General features: G+C 31.9%; 1 protein-coding gene across 1 annotated transcript; it reads left to right on the top strand.

The window, feature by feature from the left end:
- Positions 1-4,179: 4,179 nt before the first annotated feature.
- LOC134712736 (renin receptor-like) lies at positions 4,180-16,979 on the top strand. Its single transcript, XM_063574575.1, has 8 exons — positions 4,180-4,333; positions 8,159-8,301; positions 9,333-9,467; positions 11,576-11,674; positions 12,209-12,397; positions 13,248-13,397; positions 13,926-14,045; positions 14,662-16,979. Exons 1-8 carry the CDS (start codon positions 4,273-4,275, stop codon positions 14,866-14,868), a joined length of 1,104 nt encoding a protein of 367 aa, XP_063430645.1. The 5' UTR covers positions 4,180-4,272; the 3' UTR covers positions 14,869-16,979.
- Positions 16,980-22,242: the final 5,263 nt, after the last annotated feature.

Below are 22,242 nucleotides of genomic sequence, written 5' to 3'. Positions count from 1 at the left end.
CTGTGTGACACAGGTATCTAAAGATTAACAATCCCAATATAAATGTCGAAATCATAGATTGTTGGTTTTTTAGTATGTTCAAGATCTTAATATACTGCATCGAATTTTTCTTATTTTACTTTTTTTTAATTTAAATTACACAACCACAAATACATATTTTATTGTATTATTGCCTTTTTAACAATCGTAAGTTTTAAGAGCAATTTTGAGCATGGAAGTTTTTAACGAACTTGTCTGACTATACAGCCCTCGCACGGTCGGTGAAAGCAATTTTCTGTAATCACCATTCAACCATATTAAATGGACATTTGCGCTTTTAACATAGAACATTTGCGCTTTTGCAATATTTGGTTTTTATGACTATCCTCCTCTTTTATCCGGGCTTGGGACCGATAGGTTTCACCTGGCGGAGTTAAAAGTTAGCATATGGTTACATCATCAAATATTAACCTGAATCTAGGATTTTTATACTAATTCATGTTTTAATTCAGCGTTTAATATGTGAAATCATTATATGAATACATTATAAACATTTAAAAAAAATCTTAGAAGGTAAGATAATACAGCTTTTATGATGAAATTTTAGCAATTTAATTGCTACTTATTTCTACACAAAAAAGCTCTTGCCTGTTTTACATCATTTCACTCAATTAGAGTCGTTTGCTTTATAAGTTAAGACGATTCAGGGAAAAAAACATCTGCAATATGTATCAATTAAGCAATTTTAAAACATATCCAGAATGTAGAAATGTTACTGTTTAGTGAGTAAATTAAAAAGAAAGTGCACAAACAACAGAAAAATTCGTATGAAATGAACATGTGACCAAAACCACTATCCATGGAAAAAATATAGAAATCAAGGTATTCTAACAAAGAAAAACAGGTCAACTGGTCAGTATAATGAAAGCATACTGTTAAAGCCATCTTCTCATATGTTATCTCAAAATTTTATGGTGTAGATTACGCTTTTTTGCAGAAAATTGGGTTTTCCGTGCTAAATCTATACAAAAGTTGTCAAATTTAAACACCATGTAGCGTGAAAATAAGCCCGGTGACCCATTCTTTTTAGGCACTGGCTACGGTTACATGAAAATGTAACAATAATAAAAAAAAATATTGTTACATTGGAGACTAATTGCCGGAATGCAAAGTTGGGTGAGGAACCGAATCATTACTCAGGCTACGGTTACATTACGTTACTGTTACATGAAAAACGGCAATGTATGCTTGATTTATTAAACTTAAATCTGCTATAGTTATATTCTTTCATATGTACTAAACATAACTTGTAATACTGATAAATAATACATATTATTATTCAACAAATGGTGTATAAGTTGAATAGTTTTACGTATTTAATGGTTTTGATGTTCTTAAAGATACTACTCAAGATTAGGAGTGTGACTGTCAAGGGCGAAACATATAGTTCAATGGTTTCACTTGTTTAAAGTATTTAAGAACATATCTACTCTTATTACTGTCATTATACTATGAACCAATTTTGTTTAGGGTGAAAAAAATAAAACTTGGGATGCGTTTTAAACGAAACTGAAACAATATCAAGACATAAATTTCATACAGCTATACAACTTGACGCAAATTGATAATCAAAAGCAAAGTTTGCTAACTGTAACTTAAATACTAAGAACTTCTGTACGGTATACGTATCCGTGGTGGACGTAATTTCGTTCATCAAAAATCTGTCGGACTTTAAAAACCACTTACTGGGTTTGTAGAAATTGTCATTGTAAATAAAACTAGAGGCTCTTAAGAGCATGTGTCGCTCACCTTGGTCTATGTGAATATTAAACAAAGGAAGCAGAGGGATTCATCACAAAATTGTAATTTGATGATGGTGATGTGTTTGTACATCTTACTTTACTGAACATTCTTGCTGCTTACAATTATCTCTATCTATAATGAACTTTGCTGAGTAGTTTCAGTTGAAAATTGTTTAAAATTGACTGTGAAGGACAATAACTCCTTAGGGGGTCAATTGACCATTTCGGTTACGTTGACTTATTTGTAAATCTTACTTTGCTGAACATAATTGCTGTTTACAGTTTATCTCTATCTATAATAATATTTAAGATAATAACTCAAAACAGCAAAATTTCCTTAAAATTACCAATTCAGGTGCAGCAACCCAACATCGGGTTGTCCAATTTATCTGAAAATTTCAGGGCAGATAGATCTTGACCTGATAAACAATTTTACTTTGTTAGATTTTCTCTAAATGCTTTGGTTTTTGAGTTATAAGCCAAAAACTGCATTTTACCCCTATGTTCTATTTTTAGCCGTGGCGGCCATCTTGGTTGGATGGCCGGGTCACCAGACACACTTTTCAAAATACATACCCAAAGATGATTGTGGCCAAGTTTGGATTAATTTGGCCTAGTAGTTTCAGAGGAGAAGATTTTTGTACTAGATAACTAAGATTTACCAAAAATGATTAAAAATTGACTATAAAGAGCAATAACTCCTAAAGGGACTTATTTGTAGATCCTACTTTGCTGAACATTATTGCTGTTTACAGTTTATCTCAATCTATAATAATATTCTAGATAATAACCAAAAACAGAAAAATTTCCTTAAAATTACCAATTTAGGGGCAGCAATCCAACAACAGCTTGTCCAATTCATCTGAAAATTTAGGGGCAGATAGATCTTGACCTGATAAACAATTTTACCACTATCAGATTTGCACTAATTACTTTGTTTTTTTGAGTTATAAGCCAACAACTGCATTTTTACCCCTATGTTCTATTTTTAGCCATGGTGGCCATCTTGGTTGGATGGCCGGGTCACCGGACACATTTTTCAAACTAGATACCCAAAAGATAATTGTGGCCAAGTTTGGATAAATATTTGGCCCAGTAGTTTCAGAGGAAAAGATGATTACTAAGTTTTACGAAAAATGGTTAAAAATTGACTATAAAGGGCAATAACTCCTAAAGGGATCAACTCCTAACTCCTAATAATAATATTCAAGATAATATACAAAAACAGTAAAATTTCCTTAAAATTACCAATTCAGGGGCAGCAACCCAACAACGGGTTGTCAGATTCATCTGAAAATTTCAGGGCAGATAGATCTTGACCTGATAAACAATTCTACCCCCATTTCAGATTTGCTCTAAATGATTTGGTTTATAAGTTATAAGCCAAAAACTGCATTTTATCCCTCTTGATCTTGATCTTGATCTTGATCTTGGTAGGTTTACGGTGATACATCCAAGGATATTAATACACCGTGAAAAAAAGCAATGTACGATGGGACTAGTCTAGTAATATACATGTACTAAATAATAAAAGTTATTTTATATTTACAATACATACATTTATAACATACAATTTATTTACTGTATTTTTAGCTCACCTGGCCCAAAGGGTCAAGTGAGCTTTTCCCATCACTATGTTCTATGTTTAGCCATGGCGGCCATCTTGGATGGTTAGCTGGGTCACTAACAATTTTTTTAAATTAGATACCCCAATGATGATTGTGGCCAAGTTTGGATTAATTTGGACCAGTAGTTTCAGAGGAGAAGATTTTTGTAAAAGTGAACGACGACGGACGACGGACGACGGACGCTTTGTGATGGGAAAAGCTCACTTGACCCTTTGGGCCAGGTGAGCTAAAAATACAGTAAATAAATTGTATGTAATAAATGTATGTATTGTAAATATAAAATAACTTTTATTATTTAGTACATGTATATTACTAGACTAGTCCCATAGTACATTGCTTTTTTTCACGTAACAATAACGCAATGTAACCGTAGCCTCAATAATTATTGTTACATTCTTAATTAAACAGGTCCTTACCCAACCATGCATTCCGGCATTGAGTCTCCAATGAAACAACATGTTTTTTTATTATACATTTCCATGTAACGGTAGCCAGTGCCTTCTTTTTTTTTTTCTTTTTTTTTTTAAAGCATTATATTAGCTGCATAATTTTTGGCAAATTATTAAAAAAATCTATGATTTATAATTTTAGACACCCCACCCCATCTACCTAATAATTAAAATCTATATAAAAAAAAGACATTAAATGGGCAACCGGACTCAGACCGAATAGTATAACATAGGTGGGGCGATCCGGTAAGGGGCGAACGTGTTTGTGAACCGAGAAGAGTTTCCTTATTTTTCGTATGTATACTTATCCGATCCGTGGTTATGTTTTATGTTCGGTATTCTTTTGACTTTACATAATTTATGGTCGGTAACTCAATAGACATCCGAACGAATTTAATCACATGAAAATTCAACATGGCTGTCAAAGTGTTGATTTTTCGACCGAAAACCAATATTTTGCAAATTTTAAGCATTTGTGAGTAACAATTTAACAAAGACAAATTTAATTTAGTTTTGAAATACCCTTAATTTTGTTTTGACTCTTAAATAATCTGCATTAGACTTATGCGACACATTTATTTGTACTAATTTCCTGTGTGACAGTGTGTCAGTTCTTTTTATTTGTACTAATTTCCTGTCACTGTGTGTCAGTTCTTCTTCTTTAAGTTTTCCAGTTTTCCATCTGAATAAAGATGATTAATAACTGGTGCATACGTGGCCTATTTATTAAAATTAAGTTTATATTTTAGTTATTTACAAACAGTGCAAAGAACAGATGTAGTGATTAAAACTATGTATCCAGGTGTAATGATAAGTCGTTATACTAAGGCTATTTTTTTCTTATTTTTTCTGTAGACTTAGCTTTAATTTTTTATAACCATGCATTGGCAAGCTTGATAACTCTTAATTGTTTGTCAGTAACTAAATGTACAATGATGTCCCATACGGAACCTTCTGACCTTGTTTGTTTACATTAAAATTTCAATGGCGTCAAAATCACGTGATGTCAATTCGTTATATCCAATCAAATTGCTCTACTGTCAATTAGGGGATTTTTCAGTGTACGGCAATTACGTTATTTCTTTCTGGGATATTGCTTCAAAATAGTTTGCAATAGTTCTGGGTTTTATTCAACAGGAAAACTCTTTTTTTGCCATCCCTTTTGACATCAAGGGAATTTTGTATGAATATTTACCTACAGTCATGATGGTCAGAATATCGATGTTTTTATAATGAATAAAAATAAAATTCTATGAAAAATAAATGTAAATTGTAACTCTATATGCCTGTTCAAAATTATAGCATGGACATCGTTTTTTCATATATTTTTCCTTTCATTTTGGTTGGGCTTATTTCACGGGAAAATCGAGAAAGAGGTAAGGAGCATGTCATTTTTAAATTCCTAAAAATACGATTTGCTTGACCTGTATTGCCTGCCACAAGATTGATGACGCTGAATGGAATGTACACAAAGCTATGGAGGCCGGAAATGGGATTTTGTGAAGTTCTAGAATGTTTTAAATATTCGGAAGTTGGGATTGAAACGGGCATTAGAAAATTGGCATTTTTTGGCAATAATTTAGAACAACAATGAAAAATTACCTTTAGAAATGTTTTTTTATTCAAAAGTGCAGAAAAAACGTATTTTGCACTGTTTTTCTACGCCAGAAGTACCGTAGTGACATCAATGCGGAGTTTCCCTGTGTGTTAAGTTCAAACACAAATACCTAACGAACTGACAAGATGAACGATCTTAGACTACGGTAGGATTCATGAGATGAAGTTTTTTAAATAATAGTGGAGAGAACAGCATATGATAGCTGATCTCTGAAAGAGTCGACTGTCTGTGTATTTACTACTGAGGATGGTAAAAGATTTTATTGAGTAATTGTGTATGGGAAAAATGAAAATCTGTGAGTCTTTTGATGTATAAATTTGTCTGAAGGTGTGAGAATGATGTTTTCTGGTTCTTGAGTCTGATGGAATGAGAATTGTGCTAGATGGTATAGCAACAAGTTGATGTGTGATCTTGTACATCATAACCAGTCGTGCACGCAGTCTGCGTTGTGTTAAAATAGGCCAGTTTAGTGTGTTCAGCATGTTTGATACACTACTAGTATTATGATACCTGTTGCAGGCATACCCAGCAGCTCGCCTTTGGACCATCTCTATCTTTGAAATAGATTCTGAAGTGTGGGGGTCCCAAACTGAGCAAGAGTATTCGAGTTTGAGATGGACAAGTGCTTGGTATGCCTGGCTCTTGATGTTTTGATTTGATGTTTTCAGGTTGTGAAGGAAGCCGAGAGTTTTGTTGGCCTTCGATATATTGTCATCTATGTGTTTGTCCCATTTAAGGTTTGATTGTAATGTGATGCCTAAGTACTTAGCAGATGTAACAGATTCTAGTATATGATTGTGGAGAGTGTAATTATGTTTTAAAGGTTGACGTTTAGTTGTTACAGAGAGAACATTACACTTGTCTGGGTGGAAGGCCATCAGTCAGTCCTCTTCCCATTTTGCAGCTGTGTCAAGGTCAGCTTGCAGGTTTAGGCAGTCACTCTGGGATTTAACTGGCATGTATATGATACTGTCATCAGCAAATAGTCTTAGTTTGCTATGTGTAAGGTAGTCTGGAAGGTCGTTGATATACGCCAAGAATAAGACTGGACCTAAGACAGTACCTTGAGGAACCCCAGAGGTGACCGGGACTGTGCTTGATGATCTTCCATCCAGAACAACTGTCTGGGTTTGATCAGAGAGAAATGCAGAGATCCAATTTAAAGTGTTTCCATTAATGCCAAAATACATGTAGTGTAATTTGTATAGTAAGTGACGATGCGGAACTTTATCAAAGGCTTTCGCAAAGTCCATTATTACAAGGTCTGTTTGTGTATTTGAATTGTTTGTGGATTGAAGTTCTTGGATGAAGGAGAGAAGTTGTGTCTCACAAGATCGAGAGCACCGAAAGCCATGTTGAAGGTCGTACAAGATATTATTTGATTCGAGATATTTCATAATATGTGATGTTACTATGTGTTCCATTAACTTGCAGCAAATACATGTTAATGAGATAGGTCTATAATTGACCGGTTTATGCTTATCCCCTTTTTTGTATGCTGGTGCGACTCTAGCGTGTTTCCAGTCGTTAGGTGTAATACCAGTGTTGTACGAATTGTTAAAGATTAAGCATAGTATTGGTGCAATTTCTGTCTTCATTTCTTTCAGTAAGCGGCCACTGATGTTATCTGGGCTGGTGGCTTTATGTGGGTTGATCTTATTTAAGAGTTTTTCAATCCCGTTTGATGTTATATGTAATTCACTGATATTAGGATGTGAACTGATGCCTTTGTTTGGTATTGGGTCATCTGTTACTGGGGTAAATACAGATTGAAATTGTTCGTTTAAGAGATTTGCTTTCTCTGTAGCGTCTGTAATGATGTTACTGTCTTTCTTTAGTGCAGAGATACCAGATTTGTCATGATCCGGAATTCTTTTTTTTCGAATTTTGGGATGTCAGGATTTAAGTTCTATCGAGTTTTCGATGTTTATCTTTATGTCCACAGACAAAAAACAGTGGTGTTGTTCAATCAGGTTAAATATCCTGTACGACAAGTAATGAGTTAGTTACTAATATGTTGTTGTTAATAATAAATATTAAAATCAGATCATATGAAATCATACTATTTTTTTTTTCGATGTGTACATGTATCCTCAACATGCTCAAACCTCAATCTTATGGCACAGCTGTTCTCAGGTGCATATTAAGCCTTGTGTGAATCAGCCTCTATGTAATTTCCTCCATGAGGAGAGGGGAAGGAGGGGTCCTGATATCCCAGGCTTATAAACACAAAATCTTGACGGTCCAGAATTTAAATAAATAAATTTAAATCCTGACATCCCAAAATTCGAAAAAAAAGAATTCCCGGATCATGAAAGGGTCAATCTTAAAATCCTGATCTTTCGAACACCACCAATCCAAGAGTCCTGATAAAGGTCCCATCCCCCTCCCTATGTACTGTAATTTTGTTATTGGGGATATTCTGGTAAGCATTGTAGGTCAAAATGTCCTTTTTTGCTATAAACATGATAAATCCAAAAACAATGTCTAACTTGTGATTATATTTTTCTGTCATTTCTGTGCTTTCTTGTTCAAATCTTGCCAGTAGGGTGCCTGTCTTTATATTTAATCATAATTACAGTTTCCTTACATGTATGTATTTGAAGATAAACTATTGAATTCCTGTTAGATCAGATTGCATTTATATAAATTGAATGACATCAACCTCTGTTTTTTTAATAGATTGTCTCATCAGCCAAATTATATGTCAAGAATTGATTGTAACACATGCACCAAAATACATAACATTCCAACAGCAAGCAGACAACCTACAGACAAGTGATGTATCTAAAGTGATAACACATACACTTGGTGTTCCAACAGAGGTAAATAAAGCAGGAGTTAGGTCAAGGCCAAACAGACCAGTGAAGTATTTACATATACTCTTGGTGTTCAAATAGACAACCTACAAGTAATTACACACATACATATTCATTGTGACACCAAAGTTCTGACATGATAACTATACTTAAATGTAAGACAGACCCAAAACTATTGATAAGTGATGTTTCTGGAGTACTTACAAACACAGTGTTCATGTTTATTTAAATCAGGGATGGGGTACAATGTAAATCAATCTCTGTAATCGTAATCAGTAATTATAATGCAAGTTCTAACAGACACAACAGTTTACACAATACATGTAGCTATTGTTAGGTCCAAGTTTTAAAAAAACAAACAAAAAAACTTTAATTTTTCATAGAATATATTATGTCAATGTTAAAACATCATAGGTCATGTACAGTGTATGTACGTTCATGATAAGGAATTACATTTTCTAAAATCAACAATAAAACTAATATGTTACAGGATCTAAACATTTCTAAAGATGCAATATTACAAACAGTAACACTTGTTATTTCACATTTAGCTTTTTCAAAGTAATTTTGTGGAGATTGATATTCATGATTCTATTATTTTCTCATATGATCATATCTTCTTTCAAGTCTAGATATATAATCATGATGTAAGATCAGAGTGGAATCTCCATGTACAGTTGTATTTCATATTCTGGATGATTTACATAATTTTGCTTTATTTTTCTAATCACAAAAATAAATTGCTAACCAAAATGTGTGGGTAATGTACAGTGTACCCAAATTACAACAAAAATTGATAAAGAGAGCCTTACATTTATCCAACATATGTACAAATATATGAATTAACATAGAACTTTATCTTATTTCTGTGGAAAAGAACTACCTGCATGAATTTTATTATCATGACTTTTCATTTATAGACATCAACTTGAATGGTTTTGTTTATTATTATAAGTTTAATTTCTGCCTTTCAATACTTTCATAGTTTTAAAGATGGAACTAAGTCATTGATGATTATTTGGTTTTTGGTATTGTAGGATGTGAAATGGTCAGGACTTAATCAGGGATCATTGTTTAACAGACCAAAAGCAAACGTCCTAATGACAGTTGTAACAGCAGAAGGAAAGAAGCCATTGAGTGTGAAAAATGTTGCAAAATATCCTGTGAAAAGTGTAAGTTTTTGGGGAAAGACGGCTTCAAGCCGTCAATCCCCTATGGGATTGACCAGAGTGACACTCCCTCACATCATTCATTTTGTTTTTATACATGTTATAGTGTGGAAAACCCCCCAACAAATCTTACTTAGATTGAAGAGAAGGAGACTCAGAAATGAATAGTTTGACTTTAAACACTTTTTTACACATTTCCCTTCTGTTTCTCACGAAATTATCGTATCTTGAACTCTCCTTTACACTATTTACGTTTATTTTACAATCCGGAAAATTAGTATGACGAGATATTCTAAATATATCCAACCTACATTGTATTTTATAGTGACGTCATTCATGGAAGAAGCAGGGATATCCTTCACCAGTTCACTGGTTATTTAAATCATTCTTAGAGATCGTGCACTAATTACAAATTCGTATTTGTTAAATCTATTATAACATAATATTGTTTACTGTAGATGATTTAAACATCAACATGCAATACTTTAATTTGTAGGTCAACAACTTTCAGAATAAACAAAGATCGTGGGTTTACATGAGACAGGGGAAAGAAACGATTTTATTACTTTTTTTGGGTCTCACTAATTAGAGACAAGAAGCTTCAAAAAGCGACACGAAGGGTCAAGAAGACTATTTAGCGACAAGAAAAAAATATTCTTCTTGTCGCTTCTTGACGCTAAAATTCTTCTTGTCGCTAATTAGTGAGACCACTTTTTTTTCTGTAAAAATTCTGAGAATCTTCCTCTAATTCAGGAGCACCTCAATTGATGAGTAATTATCCACTAAAATAAAAGTTAATGTATTTAAACACTTCAAATGTGACATTTCATTGGATAAGTAGTCTTCTATTAAAACTGAATTTTTGTGTACCTACATAATCATTGTAATGGTTAAAAAAAAAATAATAAAAATTTGCATTTTGTAGTTTAAACATATTTATTATTTACAAATATTTCAAAATTAAGATTTGGAAACAAGCTTCACACAGTTTACAACACTCATATTGTTTTTTTTATTAGTAGCTGTTTCCCTGTGATGAGAGTTGTAACTCAGAACTTTAACAATGGAAATTTAAAACTGAATAGATTATTCAGTCCACACTTTCTAAAGAAAAAACTTTAAAATCCAAGAGTACTGTCACAAAAAATGGAAAATGGCCCTAGCCTGCAGTTCAGTTGTACACAATCAAGATTTCAAAAAATATTGTAGTTGTCGTGAAATGACAGAATTCAGTTGAGTTTTAGATAATTAGCTATCAACTTTAATCAAATGTTTAGATTTAGAAGATGCAGATCTCTTCCATTGGTCCAAATTGAATCCTAAACTAAGGAAATGAAATTACATAAACAACAATTGATTTCAATATTGTCAACCTTTCTACATGTTCTAGCTGTTCTCTTTTTCATTCTTCATATGAAAACTATCAAAAGATACCCCCCCCCCCCCCCCCCCCCCCCCCCCCTTTTCCAAAAACATAATTAAATAGAAACAAGGTCCGTCTTTCCCCTCAGAGCTATTCAGCTCTTTGATTGTTATTATGTCTATGGTAGAAATTCATATCATGTGAACTTCCAAAGATTCTTTCTATCTAACCATGCTAACCAGCATGACTAGATTAAAATAAAAATAAAGAGAAATTGCACACAATAATTAAGTTTTAACATGTTTAAGAAAAGACCAGCAGTTACGATTATTCATGTTATTCCAAAAATAATCATTTCACAGTGGTACTATTCAAATGATACACAAAATCTACTGTCAACATAATAGTACATTGTACTTTAAAAAAGGATTGTAGTAACAAAATTTAGATTATGAATCAGTGATGTGACATTACTGTTTACCTCTTTCAGGACATTCCTTCAGTAGATGTTGGTCAGATGATGAATGTACTACAGGATACATTCTTTGATGTGACATTACTGTTTATCTTTTTCAGGACATTCCTTCAGTAGATGTTGGTCAGATGATGAATGTGATACAGGATACATTCTTTGATGTGACATAACTGTTTATCTCTTTCAGGACATTCCTTCAGTAGATGTTGGTCAGATGATGAATGTACTACAGGATACATTCTTTGATGTGACATTACTGTTTATATTTTTCAGGACATTCCTTCAGTAGATGTTGGTCAGATGATGAATGTGATACAGGATACATTCTTTGATACCAATCCTTTGATGATTGATACAGGTGTCGACAATAATGTAAGTGTGATTGATATTTGTCTCTCAGGGGTGCCACTTCAATTCTTAATTGATATGGGACTTTAGGGGTGCCGCTGGGGTTCTGTTATTCTAAACCTTTTCATATTATTTAGATTTTTAAAATGTATACATATTCATATATTGGGTAGGTAAAAAGAGTTATAAGAGAAAAAATTGGTTGATAAAAACACAGTCATAAATACCAAGAAAGATGACAGGCAAAGATGTTATGGGAACTTTATTGACCTTATCGTACATCATATTCCATCATTGCGTCCTATCATTAAGTTTACCTTGTATATAAATACGCATTTTGTAGTTACATTGCAGTCATGACACTTATGCAAACAGTAGTTTATCATCATGATCATGGTGTATAAATGTACTCTAGACTTTATAGTTCTAACCTAATTGTAAAAATCTAACATGCACCTAGACTCTTTTACTTTTCTTTTACGTCAATTCATGAAGAAAGATATTGGTATTATAACTATTCTATTATATCTAAATTGGCTTTTGTTAATTTCATTGCAGTTCTTTGATGTGCATACAGATTTTGATGTTTTCCGTAAGTTACCTGATACAATGAGGAGAATGGCTGACAGACTATTAGACTCTGATTCTGTGCTGAACCAGCATACAGTAGGAACCTTGAATAGCAGTCATCCAACAGACCTAAAGTTAATGGGAGAACTTCAGATGGTTCAAGATGTTGTTAATACGGTATGTGTGAAAAGGTGTGTGTGTAATAAATGGTAAATGGGAAAACTAACTATATTTGGTGATGCTTGAAGCTGTTATCACTACCATTTGTTAAACTGAAATGTCATGCTTTAAAAATGTCAAGATGATTCCAACTTTGTAAGCATTGAAAAATTAAATCATTTTAAAACTGGTCAACCAGCAGCAGTGATTGTTGACATTCACATTATTGAAAGACCTTAAAAATAATGTAAATGATTCACAGTTGCATATATATTATTTATAGAAAGACAAAATTAAATATTATTTTGCATACATTAACACAGTTATGTGACATTGTAATTGTAATCTAAGTATTCCAACTTCTTCATTCTTAAAGAGGAGTTACAAGATCGTTGAAGTTGGAACGACGTAATGATTGCTGTCTGAGCCATATATTATCAATCACTTGCAATATTTGGTAAATAATACATGCATACACACAAGGAAAAGAGTCCATATTAATTTTGAAGTCAACTTTCAAGGGTCACAGAACATTTGCAAAACATTAACTGAAATACTGAAACTTAAATGACTAAGACGATTTTTCTTGTTAACTATTATTTGACTTATAATTAGTCTCAAACTTTACAATCTTCATCACCCAACTGAAGAAAAAAGGTCTATGGCAAAATAAAACTGTTTCTTCTATTACAATTTTTTGAAAATCACAATACATGGTGCTTTTGTAAGTATTTTTCAATTTCAAGCAATGTCCACAAAGTTACAAGGTCCTTTCTAATTTACTGTGACAAGTGTAGGTCACATCATGGACAAAAACATAACGGACAATAATTTTATGATTATCTTGACATTATTATTTCTTTTGTAGATATCAGACAAGCCTGAGATGATGTCCACAAAGTCACCAGATCTATTCTCATTTACTGTGACAGGGTTACGTGACATCATGGACAAACATGGTGACCAATCAACACAAGCAGCTGATGCTAGTGACCTTGTGAATAATTTTATAAATAAGGTATTACATAATGTTATAATAAAAAAAAATCGCTTTGTTTGCAGCCAGTATCACCAAACTTCCTGCAAGTATCTTATCCCAAATTTTTCTGGCATAATTTAATCATGCAGATGTGACTGTGTATAAATTGGTCAACTTGTATTTGATATCTCAGTCTTTTAGACCATTTTAACAGGCCACATCACCCATCCTTATTATTTGAAGCCATTTAGGATTCAAAAAAATATGAAGTGATAGTTTATTTACTAGTATTGTGTTTATACCACTGCTGATTGACTATAAGTTCCAGAGGGTATCATCAGCTCAGTAGTTGCTTTGAGTCTTTATCATGAAAGTCGGGGTCATTAAGTAAAATTTCAAATCTCTTCCCCCCCTCCTTTTACACTTTTAAAGGTTGGAGGAGCTATTCTGTTTGCCTTAATCCCCCAAATTTCATATAGTATTTTCGGGAACAGCCCTTAACAGAAAAACCTCTATATGTCAGATAAAGAAAAGATTATAATTTTTTTCATGTTTGTTTCATTTTAGATGACTGAAGATTTTAAAAAGTTATATAAAGATAATGTGATGGTAGAAGTTTTGACCATTGTGCCAGAGAAAGCAGGATATGTCCGTAAAGTTAGGAGTTTAAAAGCTGATCCCACACCTGTGAGTATTTATTTGGAGAACCTGACCAGTAGTTCTAGAATAAGATGATAGTAATGCTTTAAAGATATGTCAATATTTTGAAAGGCCACACCAGCATATATTAGGATAGGGCAGAGAGTTGTACATTTCCATAAGTGATGAGTTTAAAACCTATTCTCCTACCTAATGCATACACAAAAAGGAGATTAATGGAAAAGTTTATGAAATGACTCTGTAGCATAGTTTTTTGGAGGTTCAACATTTATATAGGTAGATTTTTTTTGTAAAATATTGATGGCCCTGAAAAGGACTGTTTATAAAATATATCATCGTCTGCTGGAACTCTATTTATGTCCAATGCCTTCTTTCCTCTTCTCTTGATGGGCTTCCAGTGTAACATGAACACTGCCATTTTGTTTATTTACGTCTGTGACATCATTTTCATGGGAGATAACTCAAGTACAAATCAACCAACACAAAAGGTTATTCGCTGGTGTAAATTTTAAGGGTTATTCGTCCTTCCTTGCAATTGAATTAAAATTAACTGAATTATTCCATGTCATGTGATAACCTTTTAACCAATAGAATTGTTTAAAATATATGTAAGGTGTAATAATTTTATCTATTTATTTTACAGACACCAGGACCTGATGATTCTATGAAACAACTTAATTTATCCAAAGACTATGGAGAAGATTATCCAGCCATTTTCAACATTATATTATGGTTTATGATTATCCTTGCTATTGTTTTATTCAGTGTAAGCTATGGTATGTGGCACATGGACCCAGGAAGGGATAGTATTATATATAGAATGACAACAACTAGGCTAAAGAAAGATTAATTAACACTTAGACATAAACAAAAATACAACTTAAAAAAATCATTGACCATAACTAGACTTTAGAATTATTTACTGGACTGAAAATTTCTTTTCAAAGCACTAAATGTACTAATTGTTTTGTAACAGTAAACGTTAGTCACATAAATTGATATTTGTTAGACTTATCAATTTGTTGTCGTTATACCTTAAATTTAGTATGACAAGATAGACAGTTCTTATGGGTGTGTGAGAAATATTCCAGTCCCAAGTTTATTATGTATACTGAATAATTTGATTAGCACAAATGTATCTGAGTTTAAGTGTAGTAGATGTGTAGTATACTTATTGATTTGATAGCACATGTGTATGTATGATATTAAGTGTGAAAGATTGTGGATGCTTAGTATGTCAAATGTATCATGATGATAAAATATGAGCATATAATATTAATAGTACATTTGTACAAATGTATTTAACAAAAAAAGGGTAACATAAGAAAGCTCTAATGATTTCTTCTTTACAACATTTATTGTGTTAATGGTATATCTTTTGATGAAACAAAGTATATCTATACAGTTAAAAATGTAATTTGCATTTAACATTATTCACATTGCTATTTAATCAGAATTGTTTGAGTTTATATTCTGTGAAGTATTTATTTTCTTGTTGATTTACCATGCTGTAACTTGGGAAGTAGAGCTAATTTATATATAGACATTTAGTACTGAGATAATAACATTCCTTAGTAGTTGAATGTGTGTGTGTTTGTGTGTATGTGAGTTGATGATTTATGTAACGGTAAGGAAAGATGTTTATGGTGTATTTTTTATTAATATATATTAGCTATATATATAGATAAACTATCAATGTTTTATTTTTAATTTTGAAAAATTTATGCATGAAGATATAAAAATGATTCTGTTTTTCTTGTGCTATGTTGTACAGATAGATATATTCTCAAAACCTTTACACTTACTCTCTCCTAATATGTATTGATCACTGGAAGACTTGATTGTGCCGTCTGTTGTCTTTATAATCATTGATGCATTTACCATTACTTGTAATCAGCCCTGAACCTTGATAGCTAACAATTAGTTAGTAGCAGAGATACACCAAGATATATCTGTCACCATTAACTACCTACATGACAGTTTTGAATCAATTATTATAAGGGACAGATTTGGATAATAACAGTACTTGGCAGTTCTCCTTGCCTCAAATGCATATTGTCTTGCACTCTAAATGAATTTATTTGATGTTCATTTTTAATTTGAAAACTACTTTTAGATTCATGTCATAGGTCCTAAAGGGCTGGTCTCTTTCAGCAAGTCAGTATAAATTAATTTTATTCTACCATTAATAATTCAGGTGTGTTATGTCCCTTTGTTGGATACCACATATCTCATCCTGTTAATATTAACTTGTTACTTTCTCTAAATTCTTGCAGTCATGCATTCATAAAATTTCTGTTTAAATAATTAATATAAGAACTAGTCTGTTCAGCAACATCTATCTCCCACAGTGGCGGATCCAGAAATTTTCATAAGTGGGGGCCTGATTTCCTCACGCTTCAGTGATTCCCTATATAAGCAACCATATTTTTTTCTCAAAAGGGGGAGCCTGGCCCCCCCCCCCCCCCTAAATCTGCCTCTGTCCAAGACAAAATATAAATAACACAAAAAAGATACTAGATACTATTATTTAGACAGTACAATGGACGACATCACACACCAATACCAACATTCTCTCAGTAAAAGACATTCCTTGTTTTAAAGTATTCCTTCAATATTGGATGACATGAGTATTTTGTTAAAACATGATTTATTTTTATGAATTTATATCAATCTTAAATAAAGAAAAGATTCAGTTTTAGACGATAATGAAAAAAAGTAATGTTTGTTATATTGACTGACATCAATCTATCAATTAAATGTTACAAAATAAAGTTGATTTGTCAAAAAGAGTAATTTCCAATTCAATAGCCCTGAAATAAATGAATGATGTTTCCATACTGATATTAAATGACCGTACTGCTGTCTCTGTAAACAATCGTGATTCCAAAACTTGTGATCTTAATATGGTATTTGTAATTATATATGAACTATGTTGTTGGTAATAAACAAGATCAAACTAATAGTAAAGTTGTTATCATAAACTCAGATACAAGTTCTCATTAATTATTTAAAAAAGAAAATGTGGTATTATGGCCAATGAGACAACCCTCCACAGGAGACAAAATAACACAGAAGTTATCAAATATAGCTCACTGTACAACCTTCAACAATGAGCAAAGTCCATACCTGTTCAGTATAAATAGATGAATATGCATGTATCGACTCTCAAAACTGCATGTGATATTGTATTTATTCAATATTACAAATATATTTATACATTTGCTTCAAAAAAGTCGTTGGTATACTGTTTTGCTACATTACAGGGAATTTGAAATTTAGTTTCTGGCTCTATATAAGTCTGCTTTACAGTGTGATGCATTTTCAGATTCATCACTCAACAACTTCCTGTTAACCAATCGCTAGCATCATTTCACACATAACATCCATTTGAAAATTTTTGTCCCATTTTTCTAAGAAACTACATTACAGGGATTTCTGAAATTTAGTTTTAAGAGTTTATTAAAGTTAGCCATATGCATACAGTGTGATGCATTTTCAGATTTATCACTCAACAACTTCCTGTTTATGGAACACTAACATATTTTTACTCTATTAAGATTATCCACTTGCGGCAGGTCTATTATTACTGAGCAGTAGCTCGCAGCTTCACTTGTTTCAATCTGTTCAATATAAACACGGTTTCAAACATTAAATTTATATTGAAATTCTGCACTTCACCTTCCTCAGAATTGGGTTGGTGGCCAAGTGGTCTAAATAGTTCCACTACTGTTATTACTAGCCAGCCAACACTCAGGTTGTGAGTTCAACCTACTTGTGCAGGTGCACCCAACTACATTCCAAATGGACTATCAGGCCAGGTTTACTTGAAACTCTAAGAGTCTACTTCAAAGTAACTCGAGGGTAAGGCCCTGACTAAGCATAAAAAATAGAAAAAATCTGATTGGTTTGACGTCATTAGAGGGTTTCTCAAGTTTAACCCTGGCACAGTGAGGGTTGGAACCAGGGTAAAAGGGGTTAACTCGAGTGGTCCGAGTTTATTTGGATTGTTGAAACCTGAGTTAGTAAAGTTAACTCTAGAGTTTCAAGTGAATTTGGCCAATAGGATTGTAATTTTTCCTTTTCTCCGGAAACTCTGACTTCCTCAACCAATAAAACTGGCTGCCACCAAATAGCTCTAAAGTGGCACTTGAAAGTGGTGTTTAAATACCTACAATCAATCAATCAATTCTCAGAATTCCATATAGTTATGTGCATATTAATTTATACTGGATACATTCTTTAGAAATTCAGTTTAGTTTCAAAAAAACGAAACTGAGAGATCATGTCTTGGAATCAGTTCATGTATGTAAACAAAACAAAAATATCTACTATGAATATTATATATCTCCACAAAAGAGGCTTGGTTTGTGAAACAGCTGTAATTACAAAGTGCAACCGGCAAATGTATTTATTTCAAAGGAGTATGTTCGATAAGGTCGTAAAATGGCCCCCTTCTTTAGCGTAAATTTCAAATTCAGATTTATCGATCAATATCACGATAAATTACAGCTAATACATTGACTAGCTAGGATATAAACCATTTTGTTGAAAATTTTACGTTTCTGCGTTTCATTATGACGTCACAAGTTGTACTCATATTGATTTTTCACGAAAAAATCAATGAAAATGGGTAAATTTTCATAGATTTTTGGACAGGAAACATAGAGCGCATACGTTGACAACAAAGATCTTTTAAAATAATGTCTGTGAAGACATTTAACATGTCTTATTTGAATCTTAAGCTTGTCGACGCCTGCGCTCTATGTTTCCTGGTCCTTTATTTAGTTGAAATCTAGCTGATTTTGTCAAATTTCACCAAAATCCCTTATTTTGACCTTTTTTGGATGTACAAATCAACGTGCTAGAATTAAACTTTGACAAAAACAGTTCTGTTTCTAACTTTCTAACATGTCTTTAAGGCAACTTAAAACATTTATTGTCTTGTAACTATGAACTTTATAATTGGGGCCAAATATGACCCTTACCGAACTTACTCCTTTAGCAGCTGTTTGGCACTTTTCTTAAAGTCATTTCATGGCATTGGAAACATCACTGGTTTTGTATTCCTTAAATCTTAATATCTGGACTGCTCACATAGACACTGATTGGCTGTCAGTATAACAAAATACACAGTTGAATTGTTGAATTTATTTGAAGAAATAGTTAAATTATAAAGACTTCAGTACAGAATTTAGTGACAAGAAAATATTATTGCACAAACCCACAAATGAATAAATAAAAATAAAATAATTGATATACAGAACATAATCTGATTATTTTACTAATACATGCCATTTTTCACAAACAAAATATCATAGAAGAAAACTTATAATAATATAATTGAGAATGGAAATGGGGGAAAAAAATGACCTAATTTATCAAATATGGAAAGCCTGATTATTTCCAATATTCCTATTTACTAAATTCAAAACATGTCACATGTTAAAATTAATTAACATTTGCCATATTTTAAGATGTATTTAGATTAGGAATACAACAATATTATCACTTCTAACAATTTGTAATTTATATGCATTTCATGTCAAAGCCAAATTACTCGTCTCATATTTCATAACTGTATCAAACCTATCAGCTTTGCTACTTGTGTGAACAATGGTGAATAGAAATTGGATATGAGAAGGTTTTTGTGGGGAAAAAATCTGCATATAATAAAATTAAAATATTTATAATAGTTTTCGATATAGCTGGGCGGCAGTATTAGGACTAGACATACATGAATAAAGAGGTAGAAAATAAAAAGGAATTCAAAGCAGAGCATTAATTACCAATAAAAGAACAAATAAATTACTATAAATCATTAACTTGACTAATTCATATTCAATGCAAATAATACAAAAAAATAAATCTCCTCCTCCACAGACCAATGATTTGTGTTGACAGAGGTCAAACTTTCATTTGAACTGTCAATGACAAAAATAACAAATATGATAGGTCCATTAATATCATTAATTATATGTAAAACATGTTAACTGAATATTTCATAACAATGATACGTCGATCAGTACAATATTGTATGTAAAACATTTTTCAAATTATATTTTTACTACAGAGCTTTATAATTTGTTTAAGTTTTTTTTTCAAGCAAATATTAAAATGTTATATAAATGTGGAGGATTTCTCTTGCCCTGATTACAAAATAACAAATATGTAAGTGAATCATTCATACATGTCATATGATTGACATGACTTGATGAGGAAAGTACAAAAATTAGGATAGTCAATTTGATCATAACTTGTATAATATTATAATGAGATGTTTTCTATTCATACAACACTTCAATCACTAATAGAACCATTCATATATTGATAACAAATATGTCATTCTCAAAAGTCAACCACAAAGATTTCACCATGAATCTACCGAGCTCACAAGTAACCATTAGGGACTTTTCATTTTGTGACATGATTACTATTGTTGAGTTAATTTAGATGGTTAGGCGAAATTAAAGAATTTTATCATTCAAAACTGTTGGAGAATATTAATTTTATTGTCTTTTAAGAACCCTCTTATTGAAATTCAAAATTTTCAATGAAATATATGATTAATGGATTTATCAACTTTAATCAATCTTTAAATCTATGATAAAAAAAAAATTGGAATGCATGTAATATAACACACATAAACAATAAACAACAAGCATTAATACAATATACTAATAAATAAATAATCAACAACAAAAATACATGATTGTCTTTGGAATAAAACAAGAAAAAAAAGCTACACTGAGTACAGTGTAATATAACAGTAATGTGTTTACTATGGAATTTTGAACAATTGATATCAAATTAACTAGATACATTAATATTGTGCTATACACAAAAATCAGTTTGATATACTGACACAATAATTTGATTCTATGTACCATGCAAAAAGCAATTGTTTTGCTAACCAAGCCTTGCATGGCTTGAGCACTAAGACTAATGAAAAAATCTGCTGCAATACTGTACTCTTCAAAGTTTTTTTAAACAGTATCCCAAAAGGGTAAAATCACAACCACTTAATCAAAAATCAAAAATTTTAAAATTAGTTTTAAATGCAATTTTGGACCCTTTGATTCTTTACAAACCCGATCAGGGGTATTTATAAAGAATTCAAAGTTGACAAGAATGCCATGAAAGTCTAGCTTACTTAATGGACATGATTAATACCTCATGTAGTACAAAACACTTAATACTGAGCATATCAATGTAAAAATGAGGTCACAGTCACCAAACCCCTTTCACAAACACCTTACAATATCTGCAGTAGAATTAACTTGACCTATTTATAGTCACTAGCTTGAAAATTGACTAAAGCACAAAAAAAAACAAATGAGCACTTATATTACGACTTAAAAAGAGGTTTTTCAGAGGAGATTTACAGCAAAACCACAAATATCTCAAAGGCCTTTAAGGGTAAGAGAGCTCTTGTATTTTTAATTAAGTATATATTAAAGAGAGTCATATTATTCCTGGTCATTGACAACTATCAGATAAATATACACTGTAATCCATATTATCATCTTTTTCACTGATCTACACATTCTCAAGCTTCAAATACCAGTTACAAAACATAGACTAGCTTTTGACATGGTGAAAAATCAAATGATTTCAAAATATCTTCAAAGCTTTCATCCCTCAAATGCAGGCATTGAAGGCTTTGCTTTATTTTAATTTATAATTTTTAAATGCTTTTTTTGTAAATCTGCAGGGTTAATTTGTTATCCTCAAACCCCAAGAGTGCAGTCCTGGCTTCTTTTATGTTGTGATGTTTTACGAAAATTTGAAGCCTTGGCTTTCGTTTACAATAAAAATTCTTTATATTAAGACATTCAGATTTTTAACAGAGACCTTTCTGAGGTACAGGTTGGATAAAAAAATAATAATTGGGAAAACAAAGTTGGTGTCATTCTACTACACTGCATGGAAATCACATGGAAATGTTATACATGTTATAAGACTTCTCTTGGCACAAATGTCAATTGATTTTATTTTTTTAACCTTTACGAATGATTAAACTTTAAATTAAGGTGTAAAGGAAACATACAATTGTATTATCTCATACCCCAATCCTTTCTTTAAGGCGGGGGTAAAAATATCTATAGTTGTGTAACTACAAGTGATATAAAAAACAAATAAATAAAAAATGCAATGGCACAATCAAATGTACGATAAAAGAAAAGATATGTGATAATGTCTGCTCAAAATAATTAAGATTATG

Source organism: Mytilus trossulus, chromosome 3 (assembly GCF_036588685.1).
Source record: "Mytilus trossulus isolate FHL-02 chromosome 3, PNRI_Mtr1.1.1.hap1, whole genome shotgun sequence".
In the NCBI taxonomy this organism is placed as follows: Eukaryota; Metazoa; Mollusca; class Bivalvia; order Mytilida; family Mytilidae; genus Mytilus; species Mytilus trossulus.
The sequence above is the reverse complement of the archived record's forward strand: the minus strand, read 5'-3'. Positions and strand labels throughout refer to the sequence as shown.

What these genes read in the sequence shown, in the direction of transcription:
- LOC134712736 (XM_063574575.1), top strand. Translation starts at nt 4,273, where the DNA reads ATGGCTGTCAAAGTGTTGATTTTTCGACCGAAAACCAATATTTTGCAA. An exon ending in TTCAAGATGTTGTTAATACG is followed by an intron (nt 12,398 to 13,247) that starts GTATGTGTGAAA and finishes TTTCTTTTGTAG; the next exon opens with ATATCAGACAAGCCTGAGAT. An exon ending in TAAAAGCTGATCCCACACCT is followed by an intron (nt 14,046 to 14,661) that starts GTGAGTATTTAT and finishes TTTATTTTACAG; the next exon opens with ACACCAGGACCTGATGATTC.